The sequence below is a fragment of the Nuphar pumila genome, chromosome 12 (assembly GCF_984573655.1).
Source record: "Nuphar pumila chromosome 12, dmNupPumi1.hap1.1, whole genome shotgun sequence".
NCBI lineage: Eukaryota > Viridiplantae > Streptophyta > Magnoliopsida > Nymphaeales > Nymphaeaceae > Nuphar > Nuphar pumila.
The window spans coordinates 43,102,909-43,122,467 of NC_143260.1; the positions used below are offsets into that span (position 1 = coordinate 43,102,909).

The 19,559-nt window shown below is 39.5% G+C and overlaps 1 protein-coding gene across 3 annotated transcripts in view; it reads left to right on the top strand.

Moving 5' to 3' along the window:
- LOC149820846 (Pseudouridine synthase family protein) overlaps positions 1–19,559 on the top strand; it is a 134,030-nt gene that overhangs the window by 29,323 nt on the left and 85,148 nt on the right. For all 3 annotated transcript variants that reach the window (XM_089982931.1, XM_089982932.1, XM_089982933.1), the window contains exons 8-10: positions 2,808–2,892; positions 9,038–9,113; positions 9,329–9,396. In XM_089982931.1, the coding sequence (XP_089839057.1) occupies positions 2,808–2,892; positions 9,038–9,113; positions 9,329–9,396 (229 nt within the window). The remainder of the gene's footprint in view (positions 1–2,807; positions 2,893–9,037; positions 9,114–9,328; positions 9,397–19,559) is intronic.

A 19,559-nucleotide genomic window follows, 5' to 3' on the forward strand; every position in this document is an offset into this window, starting at 1 on the left:
AGTGATAATGAAACCAGGGAAACCAGTCCTGTGTCCTCTCCATTTCATCAACATGTCGATGAGGAACCTCCTAGAGATCCCATCACCTATACTCATAGAGATAAAAACACCTTCAGAAGTGCCCTTGAAAGATATGATGATGCTAGTAGGACTGCTCCTCAAAGTGAGAAGAACCTTTGTACGACCGAAAGACATAGAAAAACTCCTTCTAGGTTCATCTCATATGAATCCTTTTCACCTAAACATAGAGCCTGTCTAAGCGCCATTCATTCTTACTTAGAAACTAGAAACTTCGAGGAAACACTAAAATGTCCCGAATGGATAGCCGCAATGGATAATGAACTCAGAGCTCTGAGAAGAGCCCAAGACATGGGAATTTCAAGACCTTCCTAAAGGTAAGAAAACAATAAGGTGTAGATGGGTATTTAAGGTTAAGAATAAGAGTGATTGATCCCTCGAGAGATATAAGGTCCGACTGGTTACAAAGGGGTATAGTCAAGAATATGAGATTCATTATGAGGAGACCTTTGCTCCGGTGGCTCGAATGGTCACTGTCCGATGTCTTATAACCGTTGCCTTAATAAAAAAGTGGAACATCTATCAAATGGATGTTAAGAATGCCTTTCTAAACGGAGATCTAAATGAAGAAGTATATATGGATGCTCCTCCTACAATGAAGACTCCTAAAGGAAAGGTGCTTCGCCTTCGAAAAACACTTTATGATTTGAAACAAGCCCCCAAGGCTTGGTATGCTAGGTTTAATTCCGTAATGATAGAAAATGGTTTTTCATCCTGTTTTACTGTCACTGCTTTATTTGTTAGAAAATCTAATGCAGGGATTGTGATCTTACTGTTATATGTGGATGATATGCTTATTCTAACGAGGTTAAGAGTATAAAATCAATTTTGAAAGATAAATTTGAAATGTCTGATTTGGGTTTTCTAATTTACTTTTTCGGCATTGAAGTAACATACTCTCATAGAGGGTATTTTTTATCTCAAACTAAGCTTGCTTCCGAGATCATTGAGAGGTCAGGTATTACAGATGAAAAGGTTTAGGAAACTCCTGCTATAGTAGGAACAAAAATGAAGATTGATGATGGTGTTTCTCTTTCGGATCCTACCTCCTACAGACAACTTATAGGATCATTGATGTATCTGAGTATTATCAGACCAGATATTTCTTCTGCAGTCCATACTGCAAGCCAGTTTCCGCATGCACCAACATCAATCCATATGAGTGCTATCTTGCGAGTCGTAAGATACATAAAGGGTACTCTAAATAAGGGAATTTTTCTATCCGCTTCTTCTGATTTAAAATTAATTGCTTATACTGACTCTGATTGGGAAGGTGACCCAAATAACCGTCACTCCACTATTGGTTTTTGTGTGTTCCTAGGAGACTCACTGATTTCGTGGAGATGTAAGAAGCAACAAAAAGTTTCTCTATCTTCGACTGAAGCTGAATATCGTGCCATAACGACTACTATCATGGAAATTGTATGGATCCATCAGTTGTTAGAAGACATGAAGATCACAATAGAAGGGCCCACCAAGCTGTGCTGTGGCAACAAAAGTGCAATTTATATTGCGAAAAATCACACTTTTCATGAGCGGACTAAACACAGAGAGATGGACTGTCACTATGTTCGTGAGGCGTATCTCAAAGGAGTCATTGACCTTTCATATGTCACGTCAGAATATTAGTTGACAGACTCCTTCACTAAAGCTTTGTGTGCTCCGCGCTTCAACTTCCTCCTTGGCAAACTCTCGGTCATCTTGCCTTAAGTTCGAGGGGGGTATTAAATTATGTAAATCAAATGTAAGCTAATATATATATATTATATATATATATATTATATATATAAGGTAATACATATACATATATTACATATATGTATATGTATCTACTTATTATAAATATAAAAAAATTATATTTTATATTGTTAGCCATAGGGGTAGTTTAGTCTTTTTACACATATTTTTTTCGTGAATATGTTTGTAACCCTTTTTTGTATTTTCTTATTTTTCTATTTCTTAAATTCTTTTTCTTTTTTAAATTATTGTACTTACCTTGGGGGGGGGCAACACACTAGTCGTTGGACCCCTCCAATGGTCATAGATGTGACCGTTGGAGGAGCTCCAACGACTATGTGTGGAGCCCCTTCCAAGGCCCACTAAGCCCTATAAATAAGGGCACTCCTTGTATTCTTTAAGGCTTTGGGACTATTGCCCAAGCTTATTTCTTAATGCTTATGATTCTTGCGTATGCATTTGTGAGTTTGTGAGTTTTGTATTGTGCTTCTGTGCACAAGTGTCTCAAGTGTTCTTGTTGTGCGTGTGTGCACGTATTTATTTTCAAGAATATTGTAATCTTGATCCTAGTATCTTGTTGAAGATACTTTCACATATACATATGAGTGAATTTTCGTTATTTTTCATTTGGAAATAATTTTAGTCTGTTGACATTTATGAAATAAAATCTTTACAAGAAATGATCATTTTTTTATTATTGTAACCGAAGATTTCAGTGATAATCATATTAGATGTTTCTCCTAAATTTTGGTTTTATAAGAATCCATCTATTGTCATCTGCAGGATACTTTAATACATTGGGTGTCTGTTCTCTAGATTTTACTGATTTATTATACTTTTTAATGAGTGGGAGTACTTGTATTTGCTCATTGTTTGTATTAGATTAGAGAGAAACTTGCGTCAATGTTTATTTGCTATCTATTTAAGTATGTTTGGCTAGTGCTTTCATGTTTATGGTACATAATAGTAAACCTATATCTTGAGCCATGTAGGCATATTGGGCATGAACATGTGACAAGCAGGAGAATTTCAAAAGTATATAGGGGACTGGCTGCAGGAATACTTGCAAAGGACGAGGTATGTGCCAGAGATGATAACAAAGTTGCATTTTCATTTCTATGTACATGTACCACTATTTAGCATAGTTATCTATGTATGACCACCTTAAATGTGTATATATGTGTAATGAAAGCATATACATGCTTTAAATTATTTCCTTTTATGGGCATTCTTTACAGCAACTCATACATATAAGGACCTCGGTTGACTTTTCCAAGAGTACTATAATTGAAGTAAAATTGTCAGCTATAATTTGGTAAAGGTGTTATACAAGGGTTAACTGAATTCTCTCCTCAGGAATGGAGTATATGGTGGGAAAAGTGGGTCACCTTGTCAAATGGGAACAAGTCACACTTACTGTGAATCATGGAGGGCTGGGTGTTAAGTGGTCACAAATATTTAATGTGGTGTGCCAGCAAAATGGTTGTGGGACTTATGCACTAAAGAGAATATTGTGATTAGGCTTCTGAAATCCAAATATTGTATTAGTGACCATACAGAATAAATCACCCTTTTGAGGTCCAATTATTGACGGCTAGTTAGTAGCTTATTTTATCTATTTTCAAGCCAGATATTGCTTATGCAGTTTATGCTGTCTCAGTTTATATTTATATTCTGTCAGTACATATGACCATTGTATTGAGGGCTTTTCGATATGTTTAAGATACCAAGTGTTTTGCTCTTCTAGTAGTCTTCTCATCCACATGAGTTCAGCTGTCGTGGTTGCTATGGTGCAATACTCTGCTTCGGTTGATGACAAAGACATCTTTTAATGCTTATTGCATTTCCAGGATACCAACAGATCACCTATAAATACACAAAAACCCGTTGTTGAGCACCTATCATTGGGATCTCCTCCCTAGTCAAAGTCAAAATATGAAATTATCTCAAGAGAAGAAGAGGAAGATAATAAGAATCGTTTAGAGATAATTATGTAAATATCGAATACTTCTATAAGAAAACTCATATGCACAGTGGTAGGAGAGTGTTGAAACTGGCTCGCCTTGTGAACTATATGAGAAATGTCTGGTTTGGTGATAGTCAAATAGGTCAAGGCCCCAATCATCTGTCGGTACAGAGTGAGGTCATCCAAGGGTGTCCCATCATCTATTTTCATCTTAGCATTGATTAATTCGGGAGTATCCACCATTTTCTCATCAGTGATTCCAAACGTGTCAATTATCTCAATAGCAAACATAGATTGAGTCACTAAATAACTACGAGGAGAATAGGCTACTTCTATCCCTAAGAAAAATCTAAGAAATCCTAGATCAGTCGTTTCAAAACTTTGTTTGAGAACATGTTTAATAGAATTTACTTCCTGTTTGGACAAATATAACCATGGGTGCAGGTTGACCGCACCAAGGGTATTTGACCACAACCGATGCAACATATTTTTGTATTAGCCACATCAAGTGCCGCACCCGCACCCGCACCCGCACCCGCGTCAATGCGGGTGCGGCGACCCTTTTGAAGAGTCTGTGTGACATAGACCGTAAGTTTGAGGGGGGTGTTAAAATATATGTATATTTGTACATACATATATATATATATGTATTGTTTAATATGATTGTAATAGACAATATCCCTCGGGGGTAATAAAAGTTTAAAATTTTCATGGAGAGATTTTAAAAATCTCCCATAACAAAAAGAATGATATTTGCAAATCTCAACATCAATTTGCTCACCACAAGCAACCACTTTTTTGACCTCCAATTTAAAATCCTCAAAATTCAAGTGTATCAACGCATAGGGCAAGAGATCAATCAGAATGCTACTTATGGGCCAAATACCAACTACAACCACAAGAGGTGCACATCCCTCTCCTCACAAATGATTGTAAAACTGCAAACAACAACATTAGCTACAACGGGTGCACATAACTCACCACAACCATGATTGTAAAACTGATAAACAAAAGTCTCTTATCCAATAAAAAGGTCACTCAAATAAGGGGGAAGAGTGGAAAAGGCAAGATAGCGAATATACTATAATAAAGACAAACTGATGTTAATAAGCAAGACAAGAACAACAAATTTTACAAACTTTCTAGTCACCATGGTTAAAAAAAGAGATAGCCATCACAAATAAACAAACTCACAAGCATCCAACATAACAGTCACGAAATGGTACAAATTCCAATGCACTCCATAATGAACTCCAAGAATCAAGACATTATACATTTAGACACAAACTTTTATTAGTAGTGAACATTAAAAATATAAAAAAAAAATTACATTCAAACCTCACTACAATACACTCAAAATACACATAAGCCTAATACTACCCATCACTCTTTCACTATACAAAGCACACACCTACAAAAGTAGTGGAAGAGAGGAAAGAAATCCTCTCGAGAACCAAAGGGAGGGACACCTCCCAACGGCTATAATTCTAGCTGTTGGGACTAAGTCAACTTGTTTGACTTAGTCCCTATATATATATATAAATACATCAATCTTAACAATAACAACAATGACCAAATAAACAGATAGTGATACACCACACTCACAAAACTAGAGATCAAACAACTGTCAGTTAGAGCCGAACTGTAAGCCGACAATTTGAACTGACAAAAAACCGATGTGCACATAACTCACCCCAACAAACATATCTAGTTCCACAAAAGCAATAGAGTGAACCAACTCATGGATCCAGAGGTCAATCAACTATTAGTCAGACCCAAGACAAGTGCCAACACAACACTCATAAACTTGATAGTCTAGACTGATAAGATGACTTGAGGCATAGTTGGCAAACCTGGCGAGTCGACTCGGGAATGTCATAATTCAACCGGGTCACAGTTCAGGACTGTCAATCCAACCCATTAAATAAATTTTTTTATCATGTATTTTATTATTTTAATGCATAATTCTTATATAAAGTCACTTGTTATGAAGAATCTAATATTGTTCAATGAAAAAGTTAATAATCATGTATACAACAACAACAACAACTACGCCTTCATCCCAAAACAATTGGGGTTGGCGATATGAACCAAAAAAGGAAATAATTCTGGGTCTTTCACATGAATCCTTCTCCTCCAATCATTTCTATCCAATGCCATGTCCTTGGTGAGGTTCAAAGCATTCATATCCTTTCCTATCACCTCCATCCATGTCTTTCTAGGCCTACCCCGACCTCTTTTAACTAATATATTTTCCCATTTCTCCATCCTTCTAACTGGAGCATCATTAGGCCTTCGCCGAATATGTCCAAATATATAATTAATAATCATGTATAATTATATATTTTTGCAGCTTAGATATTGAGATAGCAGCTTGAAGTTTAGTTATTTCCATGTCTTATTCATGTGTTCACACTCTAAAATATAGTCTTGACTCTTTCGAGTAACTGAGTCAAGCCATTGACTCGGTGACCCAGTAGGGGTCCGATTCGAGCCTGAGTCATGAGTTTGCCAACTATGACTTAAGGTTCACATATAGTTCACCTCTACGGCTAACTCTAACCCAACAATAATAAGGCCAAAAAAGAATACGATGCATCAAATAAAATTATATGATGGACAAAAAGCAATGTCATAGAAATCAATTTTCAAATAAGTGAGTTCATATATAAGAACCAATTTAAAAAACAAAGTTCAAATCAAATCCAACAAAAGGTAGATAAAAAACTTAGAATGAATATAGTGCAATCATATGCAAAATACGATGTCAATTGATAATTTTTCATAAACCTTGTGTAAGCAGATCAAATCAAAATTACATAAATAAAAATGAATAATGAGCATCGCCAATATAAGCAAGCTATAGAGAGATAGTTTAATCTAGATTTCAAGTCTACTATGAGACAACAATGGTATATAACATTAAAGGGACCAAAACATATATATATATATATATATATATATATATATATATATATATATAGAGAGAGAGAGAGAGAGAGAGATTCTCAAAGAACCATATAGAAAACCTGGAGCATACACAAGTACAACTAATCATGGATACTCACAAAAAGATAAAAAATTCATGTATATGCAATAATCTAATAACTTAAAGCCACATATCCTATACAAAAGTTATGAAGGGTCACATAAGATCTATGTCACATGGGTGCGGGTGTGGGTGCGACACGGGTGTGGCGCAATTTTAAAAATTTTGGACACGGGGACTCGGCTATATATAATAATAATAATAATAATATATCCTGTGTGCATATATGTGGATATTGTCCTCTAAAGTTTGGCACCAGCATGAGTGTTTTATAAACTTTGCAAATTGTACTTTTGCCCTCGCAGAAAGGGGGGTCCGGGGGCTCCCCCCGGCGCGTGTCCCACCGCGCGGTCAGCGGGCGAGAGTCCAAGGGGGGGGGGGGCGTAGGGGGGCAGCGCCCCCCGGAAATTATTTTTTTCTGGGGCTTATGTTTAATACTCATGCTATATATATATATATATATATATATATATATAAATTCATTTTTTTTGTTTTTCACACTAAAAATGGACAAAATTAGACTCGGTCAACATTGACTGAGTCCAAAACAAAGACGGACTCGGCCTCGACTCGTTGACCAAGTCCGACTCGGCGTTGACCGAGTCCGGGCCGTGTCCGAAGCTGCACCCGTGTCGGGGCGTGTTGACTCGGGTGCGGCACCTCTCTAGCCGACTCCGTGTGACATAGCATAAGATATGCCTAGGAACACATTTAAGCATATATGCAAGTGATAGATTAATCTAATGCAAGATATATATGAGAGGTAACATATGAATACGATACATGACATAACTATCCACCAAGAGATAATCATCATAAAGGCCACTAAGAGTACATAAAATCCACTAAGGGCATAATATAAAATTTAATATTTTCTAAATGACTAGTATGCAAGAAGCATGGAAAACCTATACTCATAGTATTTAGAATCCTTAAGAAACCATATACTTACATAGAACATAATTTTTAATATATTCTAGGAATATGCAGAAATAATCTTAAAGATGCTAACATACCTAAAATATACTTCGAATTAACATGCTCACGCAAGAACCAATAAAACAATAACCCATTTAAAAAGGGATTAAAAAATTTTTTAATTTCAATTTATTTGAAAATATGTCCAAAAACAAAATTTGAAAATTTACCATAGATACTTCTCAAATCTAAATGAAAGCACCACATAGATTTCAAAGAACATGCTTTGATACATGCATTACCAATAATCATAAAAGTTTTAAAATTTCTAAAATAAATATATATACTTTGAATGAACACAAACATTAATTTCAATTGATTTAAAAAAACACATTTTACATACACAAGAAATAGCCATAATATTTAAAAAAAAAGATTGAAAACTATATCACAAATACCATTTAAAGATTAAACAAGATATACATACCGAAATATGAGAGCCTTGAGTCCTAGCCATATATCAAACTAAATTTTCCATTCGAAGCACAAACTCGAACAAGATACCAAGATAAAAAATCCCTTGCTCTGATACCATGTAATGAAATATGCGAAAATACTAAACAAGAGTCTCTAATGGCTTACAAGATTACAAACACAAAGTGCACATGCACAAGTCCACTACGAGACAATCCAAAAAACATTAAGACTTACACAAGCACAAGAGTGCATACAATATCAAAAGAGAGATTATTCATAAAATCGCTTCTTAGAAGCTTAGCAATACAAGGGGAATTAAGCCCTTATTTATAGACAAGAAGAGGCCACAGGGAGACTCCAAAATAGATGTTGGGAGGCTCCCAACGACTATATGGAGGCATTTACAATAATGTCCTTACAAAAAGTGACAAATACAAAAATAATAGAAAAAAATAAATACAAAAAAGATAAACTTATTTTCTAAATGATAGAACTAACCTTGTACAAAATAACCAAAATGCCCCTGGTGGGAAACCTAAATTAAATTATTAAATACAATTATATATACATATATATACAAAATATATATTTATTACTATAACTATATATGGAATCATACATATAATTTAATAGTGTTAAGACCCAATACTGAAACCCGAGTGACTTTTTTGCAGTTGAAGATTGCATGATGGGGTTTCATAATGATGATCCTTTCTTTTGGGTGCAGAAACAAAGCTCCCTTTATTGAAGTGGAAGATTGTTTATATTTGTTGATTGGTTGTATTCATTGTGAAGTTTATATGCTTCTTCAGGTCATCATAAATCAACCCATTGGAAGGATATCATATCCTGGCGTTGCCAAAGGGCTCTATGTAGCTTCTTCATCAGGTTCCCTTGCTATTCTTGCTCTCATGTTATCCTTTATATGGACCTGTAAAAATGTCTACTACTTTATAAAAGTAGCCATCTAAAATTTTGATTTAAAAAGGGTTTTTGTCACAGCAATGAACGGCTCAAAATTTAATTGCATAAAAAATTAGTTAGTTCAATAAGTATGCCATGTAGCACCATTTCATGTTTATTGCATTCTTTAATGTACATAGGGAAATCAGCTGAGAGCATGGTTAAGGTTCTTGAGCGGGATGTAGTAGGAAATTGCACGTTTGTTCAGGTATGCTTTCTAGAAAAGAATTTATTTTGTTTCGGTATCTTCCTACTAATTTCCTCCATGTGCCTTAAATAATTAGGACCTATATTTTTTATTCCACTTTAAACTTCTCTTTTTCATTTTCTTGTTTATTAATCATGACATGAATATATTATAGGTCCTATAAGTGCAAAAATATGCTGCATACAAATCTCAAGCAAGTTAATAGCATGTCATGCATCCCCTATTCCCTGTAACTGTCATGCCACTATGGGCAGAGCGGTGATAGGATCATCCCCAGTAACCCTTGAAATCTCTCCTGCTACCAATTGAATAATGAAAAGGATGGTTTAGGGACTAATAGAAACATGAAAATGCAAGAGAAAACAAGACTATTTATTGGACCTTTATACATGGAGGTTGATAGTTGTCCAGCCTATTTTTCATTATCAACAGAACTAATAATTGTGGGCTATGTTATATATATATATATATATATATATATATATATATATATATATATATATATATTCTAATGTATTGTCTGATAGGCGCATTTTAGTCTTTTTACATGTATTAATAGTTGTTTATTAGAAACAACTATTTTTATTTTATTTTCTTATTTTCTTTTCTTTTGAGCTTTGGGGCCCCACTTCATGGAGTTGTTGGGACCCCAACAATCATAAATATGACCGTTGGGAGCTCCCCAATGACTATGAGTGGGGAGCTCCCAAGGGTCCCTCACTCTCCCTTTTGTATATAAATAGGAGTGTCCCCCCTTATATGTATTTATTTCTTTTCTCACTTTTCAATAATACTTAATTTTTGTTAGCCTTTTGGCATTGTCCCTTAGTGGATTTGTGTGTGCACGTAAGTGTTCTAATTCTGCTTACTTCATTACATGGTATCAGAGCCATTTGGGTTCTCTTGACCTTGGAAGCATTTCTTATGGTGTTTGAAGATCGTGACAAAGGTGCTATCACTTTCTTCGTCTCAATCTTTCTCTTATCATCATGGAGCATGAATCAAGAGTGAAGTTCTCCTTCAAACTTAATGGATCCAACTACTTGATGTGGGCATCGGCTATGAAAAATCATCTTAGAGGGAAGAAACTTTTGGGTTTTGTGATGACCTCTCTTAAACCATCGTTGAAGCTCACCAAAGTTGAAGGAGGTGTTGAAAAATGTCTCATTGGGAATGATCGTCTTAAAGACATCCATGAACATCAAATAAAGATAGAGGATTGGGAAAGTAACCATGTCAAAATTTTGGCATGATTTATAAACAATGTTGACATAAAAATATGTGCCAGCATTGCTAAATTTAGAAGAGCCAATGAAGCTTGGTTCTTTTTTAAGGGTATGTATACCCAAAAGGATCTTGCTAGCCAATGTTTTTGTCAAGATAAAATTAGATTCACTACACAAAGGGACGTGTATCCAGGATTACTTTAGCATTTTGTCCCCTCTTTGGGGTTGAATTAGCTCTTTTGTAGCCTAAATGGGTAGCTCTCGAAGATATTGAAATAAGAAGAGAGTAAATTGAGAATGAGCACTTTTTTTAATTTCTTCATGGTTTAAGACCGGACTTTGAACAAGGGCTTCTCTCCTTCATAGGACTAAAGCTATGCCTATTGAAGATGCTTTTGCCGAAGTATATTAAGAAGAAACCCGTCTTGGCATGACCCATCAGAATGATGATGTTTTGGCCATTACTAGGCCGGGTTCAAATGTAAAAACCTTTAAGCCACCCCACTTTGTAAACTAAATAACTATGGTAATGAGCCCAAATATAATAGTGGATACAGGAAGGGATGCCAAAATCTTTTGTCGGGATAGTAGAATTGTCTTGTCTCCACTAGGGATGCTTAAGGTGGAATTCAAGATCGTGAGACCGGTTCGAGCTAGCAAGATAATTTCTTCGCTAAAAGCGCAAAACTACCTAAGAAGGGGATGCACTGCCTTTTTAGTCAGTGTCGTTCAGTCTGAGTCATCGCAAGTTTCGATCAGAGATTTGGAGGTTGTTCGTGATTTTCCAGCCGTCTTCCCAGAGGAGTTGCTAGGACTTCCCCCGCCTTGTGAAGTGGAATTCAACATCGAGTTGCTACCGGGTACCGCGCCGATTTCTAAAGCTCCATACCGTATGGCGCCAGCCGAGCTCGAGGAGCTCAAGAAGCAATTGCAGGAGTTGATGAATTTGGGTTTCATTCGCCCCAGTGTCTCGCCTTGGGGTGCTCCTGTCCTATTCGTTAAAAAGAAGGATGGATCGTTGCGATTGTGCATTGATTATCGAATGCTCAATCAGGCCACAACAAAGAATAAGTATCTGTTGCCTCGCATCGAGGATCTTTTCGATCAGCTAAGGAAGGCTAGGGTATTCTCTAAAATCGACCTTAGATCTGGGTACCATAAACTCAGAATTAAGGGAGATGATATCTCCAAAACAGCTTTTCGAATCAGGTATGGGCATTACGAGTTTACTGTCATGCCTTTTGGACTCACCAACGCTCCTGTAGCCTTCATGGACCTCATGAACCGTGTGTTCAAACCCTTTTTAGACACCTTCGTAATCGTGTTCATCGATGACATCCTGGTGTACTCGGAGACCTGGGATCAACATCGCGAACACCTGATCATAATCTTGGAGACCCTGCGGAAGGAGTGTTTGTTCGCTAAGTTCTCCAAAAGCGAGTTTTGGCTCAAGGAAGTTATGTTTTTGGATCATGTTATATCTAAGAAAGGCGTATCCGTAGATCCCGCCAAGGTGGAGGCCGTACTAAATTGACAACAACCGAGGAATGTTCGTGACATCAGAAGTTTCCTTGGATTAGCTGGATATTATCGAAGATTTATCCAAGACTTTTCCAAAATCTCTCTACCTATGACAAAATTGCTAAAGAAGGAGGCTAAGTTCGTGTGGGACGATACGTGTGAAAACAATTTTCAGATGCTGAAGGAGCGACTTACTACTGCTCCTATATTGGCCTTGCCTTCAGGACAAGGCGACTTCGTGATCTATACGGACGCTTCGGGAACAGGCTTGGGATGTGTCCTGATGCAAAATGGGAAAGTAATCGCGTACGCCTCGCGCCAACTCAAAATCCATGAGAAGAATTACCCGACCCATGATTTGGAGTTAGCAGCCGTGGTCTTCGCTTTGAAGATATGGCGACACTATTTATACGGGGAACAGTTCGAGGCTTTTACGGATTACAAGAGCCTTAAGTACTTATTCTCGCAGAAGGAGCTGAACATGAGGCAACAACGTTGGTTAGAATTCTTAAAGGATTACGATTTCACCCTTTTCTACCATCCAGGGAAGGCAAACGTCGTGGCTGACGCTCTCAGTCGCAAGGCTTCTGGTGTTTCTTTCAATCAATTATACGCTGATTGGAAGCTTTTTGAGGATCTGGTTTCTTGGAAACCATTTGCGGCCACACAACATTCTATCAGACTTTCCAGTCTAGTGGCCCAACCTGAGCTTTTAGCAAAGATTTTTGCTGCGCAAAGGATTGATGCGCAATACGTAAAGCTGAAGGCTCAAGCACAGCAGCCTGATACCCCCTTTTGTCTGAAGGAAGAAGGAAGTTTATGGCATAAGAATCGCCTCTGGGTCCCAAATGATCCTGTTTTGAGAGACGAGGTTCTCGCGGAAGCTCACAAGTCCAGATACACGATCCACCCAGGAGGCACGAAAATGTTCAAAGACCTGCAGCGAGGTTATTGGTGGAGCGGAATGAAGCGAGACGTGGCCGAGTATATCGTCAAGTGTTTGACTTGTCAACCGATTAAGATCGAGTATCAACGACCTGTCGGAGTAATGCAGCAGATTGAAATCCCACAATGGAAATGAGAAGACATTACTATGGACTTTATCGTTGGTTTGCCGAAGACTCGGAGAAAGCATGATGCGATTTGGGTGATCGTCGATCGACTTACCAAATCGGCATATTTTCTTCCAATTCGCCTCAGTCAGTCACTCGACAGTCTGGCGGACCTCTATGTTTGGGAGATTGTAAGATTGCACGGTGTTCCAGTGTCCATCATCTCCGATCGCGACCCTAGTTTCACCTCAAGATTTTGGGGACAATTGCAGTCAGCCTTGGGTACAAAATTGAAGTTTAGCACCGTTTTCCACCCTCAGACCGATGGACAGTCTGAACGCACGATTCAGACTTTGGAAGACATGCTACGTGCATGCATGTTGGATTGGAAAGGAGAATGAGATTCTCATACCAGTTTGGTAGAATTCGCGTACAACAACAGTTATCACGCTAGCATCGGGATGACCCCTTACGAGGCCTTGTACGGGAAGCCCTGTCGATCACCTCTCTACTGGGACGAGGTCGGCGAGCGAAGATTGGATTCTCCGGTAATGTTACAACACTACACTCAGCAAGTGCAGTTGATTCGGGAGCGACTCCGTACTGCCCAGAGCCGGCAGAAAAGTTATGCGGATCGTCATCATCGAGAGCTCACATTCTCGACGGGAGATATGGTCTTTGTTAAGGTATCTCCCACAAAAAGCGTTTTCCGGTTCAGGAAAAAGGGGAAGCTAAGTCCCAGATTCGTCGGACCATTCAAGATCTTAGATCGAATTGGTGAAGCAGCTTATCGTGTGGCTTTACCTCCTCAATACGTTCAGATCCATAATGTCTTTCACATATCCATGTTGAGGAAATATGTGCACGACCCGTCACACATCATCCATTATGACGATGTAGACATTCAAAAGGATTTATCTTTCGAGGAAAGATTAATCGAAATCGTGGATCGTCGAGATCAAGTGCTTAGGTCAAAGACGATATCCCTTGTCAAGGTGCGTTGGCAGCACTATGGGATAGAAGAATGTACTTGGAAGCCAGATTCTGACATTAGGGAGAAATACCCTGACTTGTACTTGGAGCAATAATTTCAATCTAATTTCGAGGACGAAATTATTTTAAGGAGGGTAGGATGTAAAACCCAGTGAAAAAAAATTGGATCCGGGTCGGGTCTGGACCCGACCCGGATCCATACCCGAGCTAGCTCCAGCCCGTCGAACGGGCTTTCAGGGACTGGCAAGGAGCGACATACAGGGGGCCGCCCACCCCCTGCGCCCTCTACAAAAGGAGTGAGAGAGGGGGAGGAGAGGCGTTCGAGCCTCTCCCCCGACTCTCTCTCGTCTCCCTCCCCGATTCCATCTCTCTCTCTCGTCGCTGAACCGACGCCGGCGAGCCCTCTCCGTCGAGGCAGCCCGGCGACCTCCCACCTCCCCAAGCGACCTCTCTCCCTCCGGCAGCCTAGGTAACCCCCCCTTCTTCTCCTCTCATCCCCCCCCCCCTTTCTTCTTTTGTGTTTGACGGAAGGCCGACACCCTGCCGTGCCTTCCTCTTCATTTTTCCGACAGGCAAGGGGGCTCCGCCCCCCTTGCCTTCATCTCCTTTAGCAGGCAGGGGGCTCCGCCCCCTGCCCTTTTTGCTGTTCCGGCAAGGGCCATCGGCCCTTGCCCTTCTCTTTCAGGCAGGGGCCGATGGCTCCTGCCCCTCTCTAGACAGACAGGGGCCTCTGGCTCCTGTCCCGGGTTCTGTCGAGCAATGCTCGGCAGGGGCCAAAATGGCCCCTGCCCCTGCCTCTGGCTCTCTCTCTGCTCATTTTCCGGTAGGGGCCGATGGCCCCTGCCCTTTCTCTTTCTGGTAGGGGCCGATGGCCCCTTCCCTTAAAAACTAGGCAGGAGCCTTCGGCTCCTGCCTCTCTTTTTATAAACCCAACAGGGCCCGATGGCCCCTGCCCCCTCTCTTATTTGTCTGGCAGGGGCCGTAGGCCCCTGCCCCTCTTTTTATAAACCCGACAGGGGCCAGGCCCCTGCCCTCCTTTAAATATTCGGCCGGCAGGGGCCGATGGCCCCTGCACCTGTTTTCTTTTGCGGCATGGGTCATTGGACCCTACCCTGTTCTGTTTCAAGTCAGCAGGGACCGTTGATCCCTGCCCTTAAAAACTAGGCAAGAGCCTTCGGCTCCTGCCTCTCTTTTTATAAACCCAGCAGGGGCCGATGGCCCCTGCCCCCTCTCTTATTTGTCTGGCAGGGGCCGTAGGCCCCTGCCCCTCTTTTTATAAACCCGGCAGGGGCCAGGCCCCTGCCCTCCTTTAAATATCCGGCAGGGGCCGATGGCCCTTGCACCTGTTTTCTTTTGCGGCATGGGTCATTGGACCCTACCCTGTTCTGTTTCAAGTCAGCAGTGACCGTTGATCCCTGCCTTGTTTTGCAGAAAAGCCGAAACCCCAGTCCTTTGTTGTTGTTTTCCTCATTCACTTAAATGCATACTTATAACGTACCTTTGCAGCTTACGCAACGGAGCCCGTTCACGCCCCGCGAACCGAACCGGCGATTACCTACGCTCGTAGACGACCTCTTTCTCGCAATACCCCGAGGTAGGGAAAATTGCACAAGGACTTAAATAACTGAAGCTAGCTTAAATAATTAAAGTCCGAAAGAACAAAAATATATATTTATATACGTATAAGTATATAAGTATGCTTTTAGCTCAAGGACGCGGTTTCACGATCCTTGTCCTTTATTTACGCACTTTCCTGCTTTCTGTCTTTAATTTGCCGCCGCGCTTTGCGCCCAGGCTTTTATTTATGCATTTTCCTGCTTTTTGTCTTTAATTTTCCGTCGTGCTTTGCGCCCAGGCTATTACTTTCGTATTTCCTGCTTTCTGTCTTTAGCTCAAGGATGCGGTTTCACGATCCTTGTCCTTTGCTTTCGCATTACTTGTTCTATGTTTGCCGTCGCGCTTTGCGCCCAGGCTTTTGCTTTCACATTTGCTGCTTTCTGTCTTAAAAACTTGCAACCTCAATGGATGAAAGAAGTCCTTTTATATCGAACATACGGTTTTGTAAACAAATGTTGGTTTTGAAGCATCACAGCGGGTCATCCTGGATCAAGCATTCAGAAGGAGTAGTTCCTCTACTCTAGTTCGCTTTTCTGACATAGATCGAGATTACCCAACATCCGGGACTTGAGCAAGCTTGTGAGCGTAATTTTCTCATGCGAAATCCGCATTTACCGTTTATCGTTATCAGTGTCAAAATTTGTGTTGCATATTGACACTACGATAATGAATGTGAGATTCGAGAAAATCACATGCCATAAGTTGGCACATGGTATCGGTCATTTCAAAAGTTTAGAATGATGACATTATATCTTTGCAAATCATGGTGTTGAGGCTCCTATTGAGGACCTAGAACCCTTCTTCGTAACGTGCTCATAGTCATGCATGGCATGCGAGTAATACGACAGATGTTGAGGCGGTCATTCGACCTCGACCAGTGCTATGAGTGTTAAAATATGTGTACTCGTACACATATATGTTGAAATGTAATCCTTAAATGTACATTTATATATATATATATAAAGATACATATACATATATATATATGTATACGTATCTCATCTCTATTTATATATATATAAATATATATATTTTATCTTCCTAAAATACCCTCAAGGGTATTCTTGTAATTTGTCATTTTACGCATATTTCAATTGGAATATGCATTGTAATTTTTCCTTTAATTTTCTGTTTTTATTTTTTAAATTTCGTAATTCGTACCATATTGGGGGCCTCCCAATAGAGACGTTGGGAGCCCCCAACGGTCACAAATGTGACCGTTGGGGGCTCTCCAACGTCCCCTTTGGGAGCCCCCAAGGTGGTCCCTTTTGTGCTTATAAATAGGGGCTTGCCCCTTTGTATTCTTTAAGACTTGGGGGAGCTCTTGCTCCATTGTAAGGGGTTTTTACCCTCTTCTTCAATAATATTCAACTTATGACTTTATGTCATATTTTTGCCCCTTGTGTGGGTTTATGTGTTAGCACATTATGTGCTTGTGTTGTTCCCTTTAATGGGTTTATTCGCACTTCATGTGCATGTGTATGGGTTCATTATTGAACCTAATGTATTCAAAGCCACTTTCTAACACTAAGCACATTGGTAAACCACATTACAGATTGATTGATTATCGCCTTCACAGGTAAGATGCTCGATTGGGTCAAAAGACCAGAGCATGTAGAATGGGTCGTTGGTTAAGTAACCCCTGACACACCCATTCGTTTTTCTTATTGTCTGTCAAGGGAGAGGATGGATTGGTACACACACTTCGGTGGACAGGTTGTTAACAACCATTCTACGAGCAAAGACTCGGTGTCCCCAGTCATCGGAGTTAGGGGATGAGACTACCAGATATTATCCTAGGTGGTAGACCTTTTGGACTTCTGCAGAAGTAGGATGCATCCGTAGCCACGAACGCCTTTGGGGAATCCTCTCTCGGCTAACGGCCGTCCTCTTAGGAACAGACTCAATTAGCTATTCGGGTTACTCAAAATACATAGAATAATAGACGCCTGAACTAGTCTCAGTTGTTTCTACGAGTCGCGTCTGCGCGTACCCGCAGTCCAGTTAATGATGGAACATAAAGTAACTTGTGCACTCCACTTGATGAATCATAGAATTGTGTTTTATGCTCAGTGATTTCAATTCATTATTAAATGTTTTGTTACATCGTGCAATATGTGCTAGTTAGACTTTTACTTATGCTAATAAACTGCTCATGTTAGTTCAGTAACTGTTTAGTTACTCGTCATACATAGTTAATTATTTGTGCTTCTTTCAGACTTTTCTGTCTACTTGTGCACCTACTAGTTTTTCACGAAACTAACCCATTTTATGGGTACATGTGATGATTAGGTGCTTAGCAGGCGATGACGCGATTGCGAGATGTCTTCAGGATCCACTGTTACCACTCGCAACTCTTGTCCTGATCGTTTTGGGTTTTTGTTACAGATTTCTTAAGAAAATCCAAATTTTGTACAACTTAAAAACTATTTATAATACGAATGTTTTCTTCTAGATATTTGCAAGTTATACCTTTGTCTTTTTGCTCTTTTAGCTAACGTTCACAAGATTGTCGACTTGCCCTCTTTTCTTTTAAAAGAAATGCTTCCGCTGATTTTATAAATAAACTCTAAAATAAAAAGGATTTTTGAGCCTTTTAAACTATTTTAAAAAGGTTTACAAGTTCGAAATTTTGGGGCGTTACAAGTTGAGTCCGGTCCTAAGGGGACGACTTTTAGCTGAGAGAGGATTCCTCAAAGGCAGTTACTTGGCAACATATGCATCCAACTTCTACAGAATTCCATGGGATCTACCACCTAGGATAATGTCTGGTAGTCCCTTCCCCTAACTCCAATGACTGGGGAGGCCGGATCATTGTCCGTGGGGTGGTTGTTAACAACCTGTCCATTGGAGTTTTTTACCGATCCATTCTCTCCCTTGACAGAAACCAAAGGGCGAATGGGTGCGTTAGGCGTTGCTTAATTAACAACCCATTCTATATGCTGTGGTCTTTCAACCACTCGAGCATCTTGCCTATGAAAACGATCACATTTTTATGTGTTTATAACATTGTGTATTTAGCACTGTTCAAGGTCGCACGACCGTCTCATCGGATCATCACAGTACTAGCGTGCAGTGCACGACTACAAGTACTCTTGGATGAAAGGGATATAGTTTCTCAATAGAAACCTCAACAGAAGTGTTTTGCAAAGATGTAATGTTTCTCAAACTTTACTTTTGACATTATTTATCTTTTGAAACAGCCAACTTGTGCCAACATTTGGCATGTGATTTTCTAGAATCTCATCCGCTATCGTGGTATCTACATGTCTCGCATGACTTGATACTGGCCTCGATAAACGGGATACGCGTTTCTCAACAAAACCCTCACTAAGAAGTTCGCTCAAGTCCCAATTTGGGGTTACCCGAGATATGTCGGATATAAATAATGAGATTCATGAATAAATTACAGATTTGGATATTTATGATTTAAACACAATACGTAGGTGACTTACAAATTCTTAACATGATCATGATTCAAGATTTCTGTTGAACATAGAATATCATCACTCACGTTTATGCAAACTGAAACCATACATTCACGATTTATCAAACAGCCTTTACCAACTTGTGGGTTTCCAGAATCATGTGAGTATCATTATACAAATGATAAAATCTGATTCAGGTAAATGTCAAGGCATACATACAACCAATCATATCCACGTGAACCCCATCACGTCTGATTCACATCAAAATAAAGGCATATATACAACCAAAAACTAATTCACGTGAATGTTAAGGCATGCTTGTAACA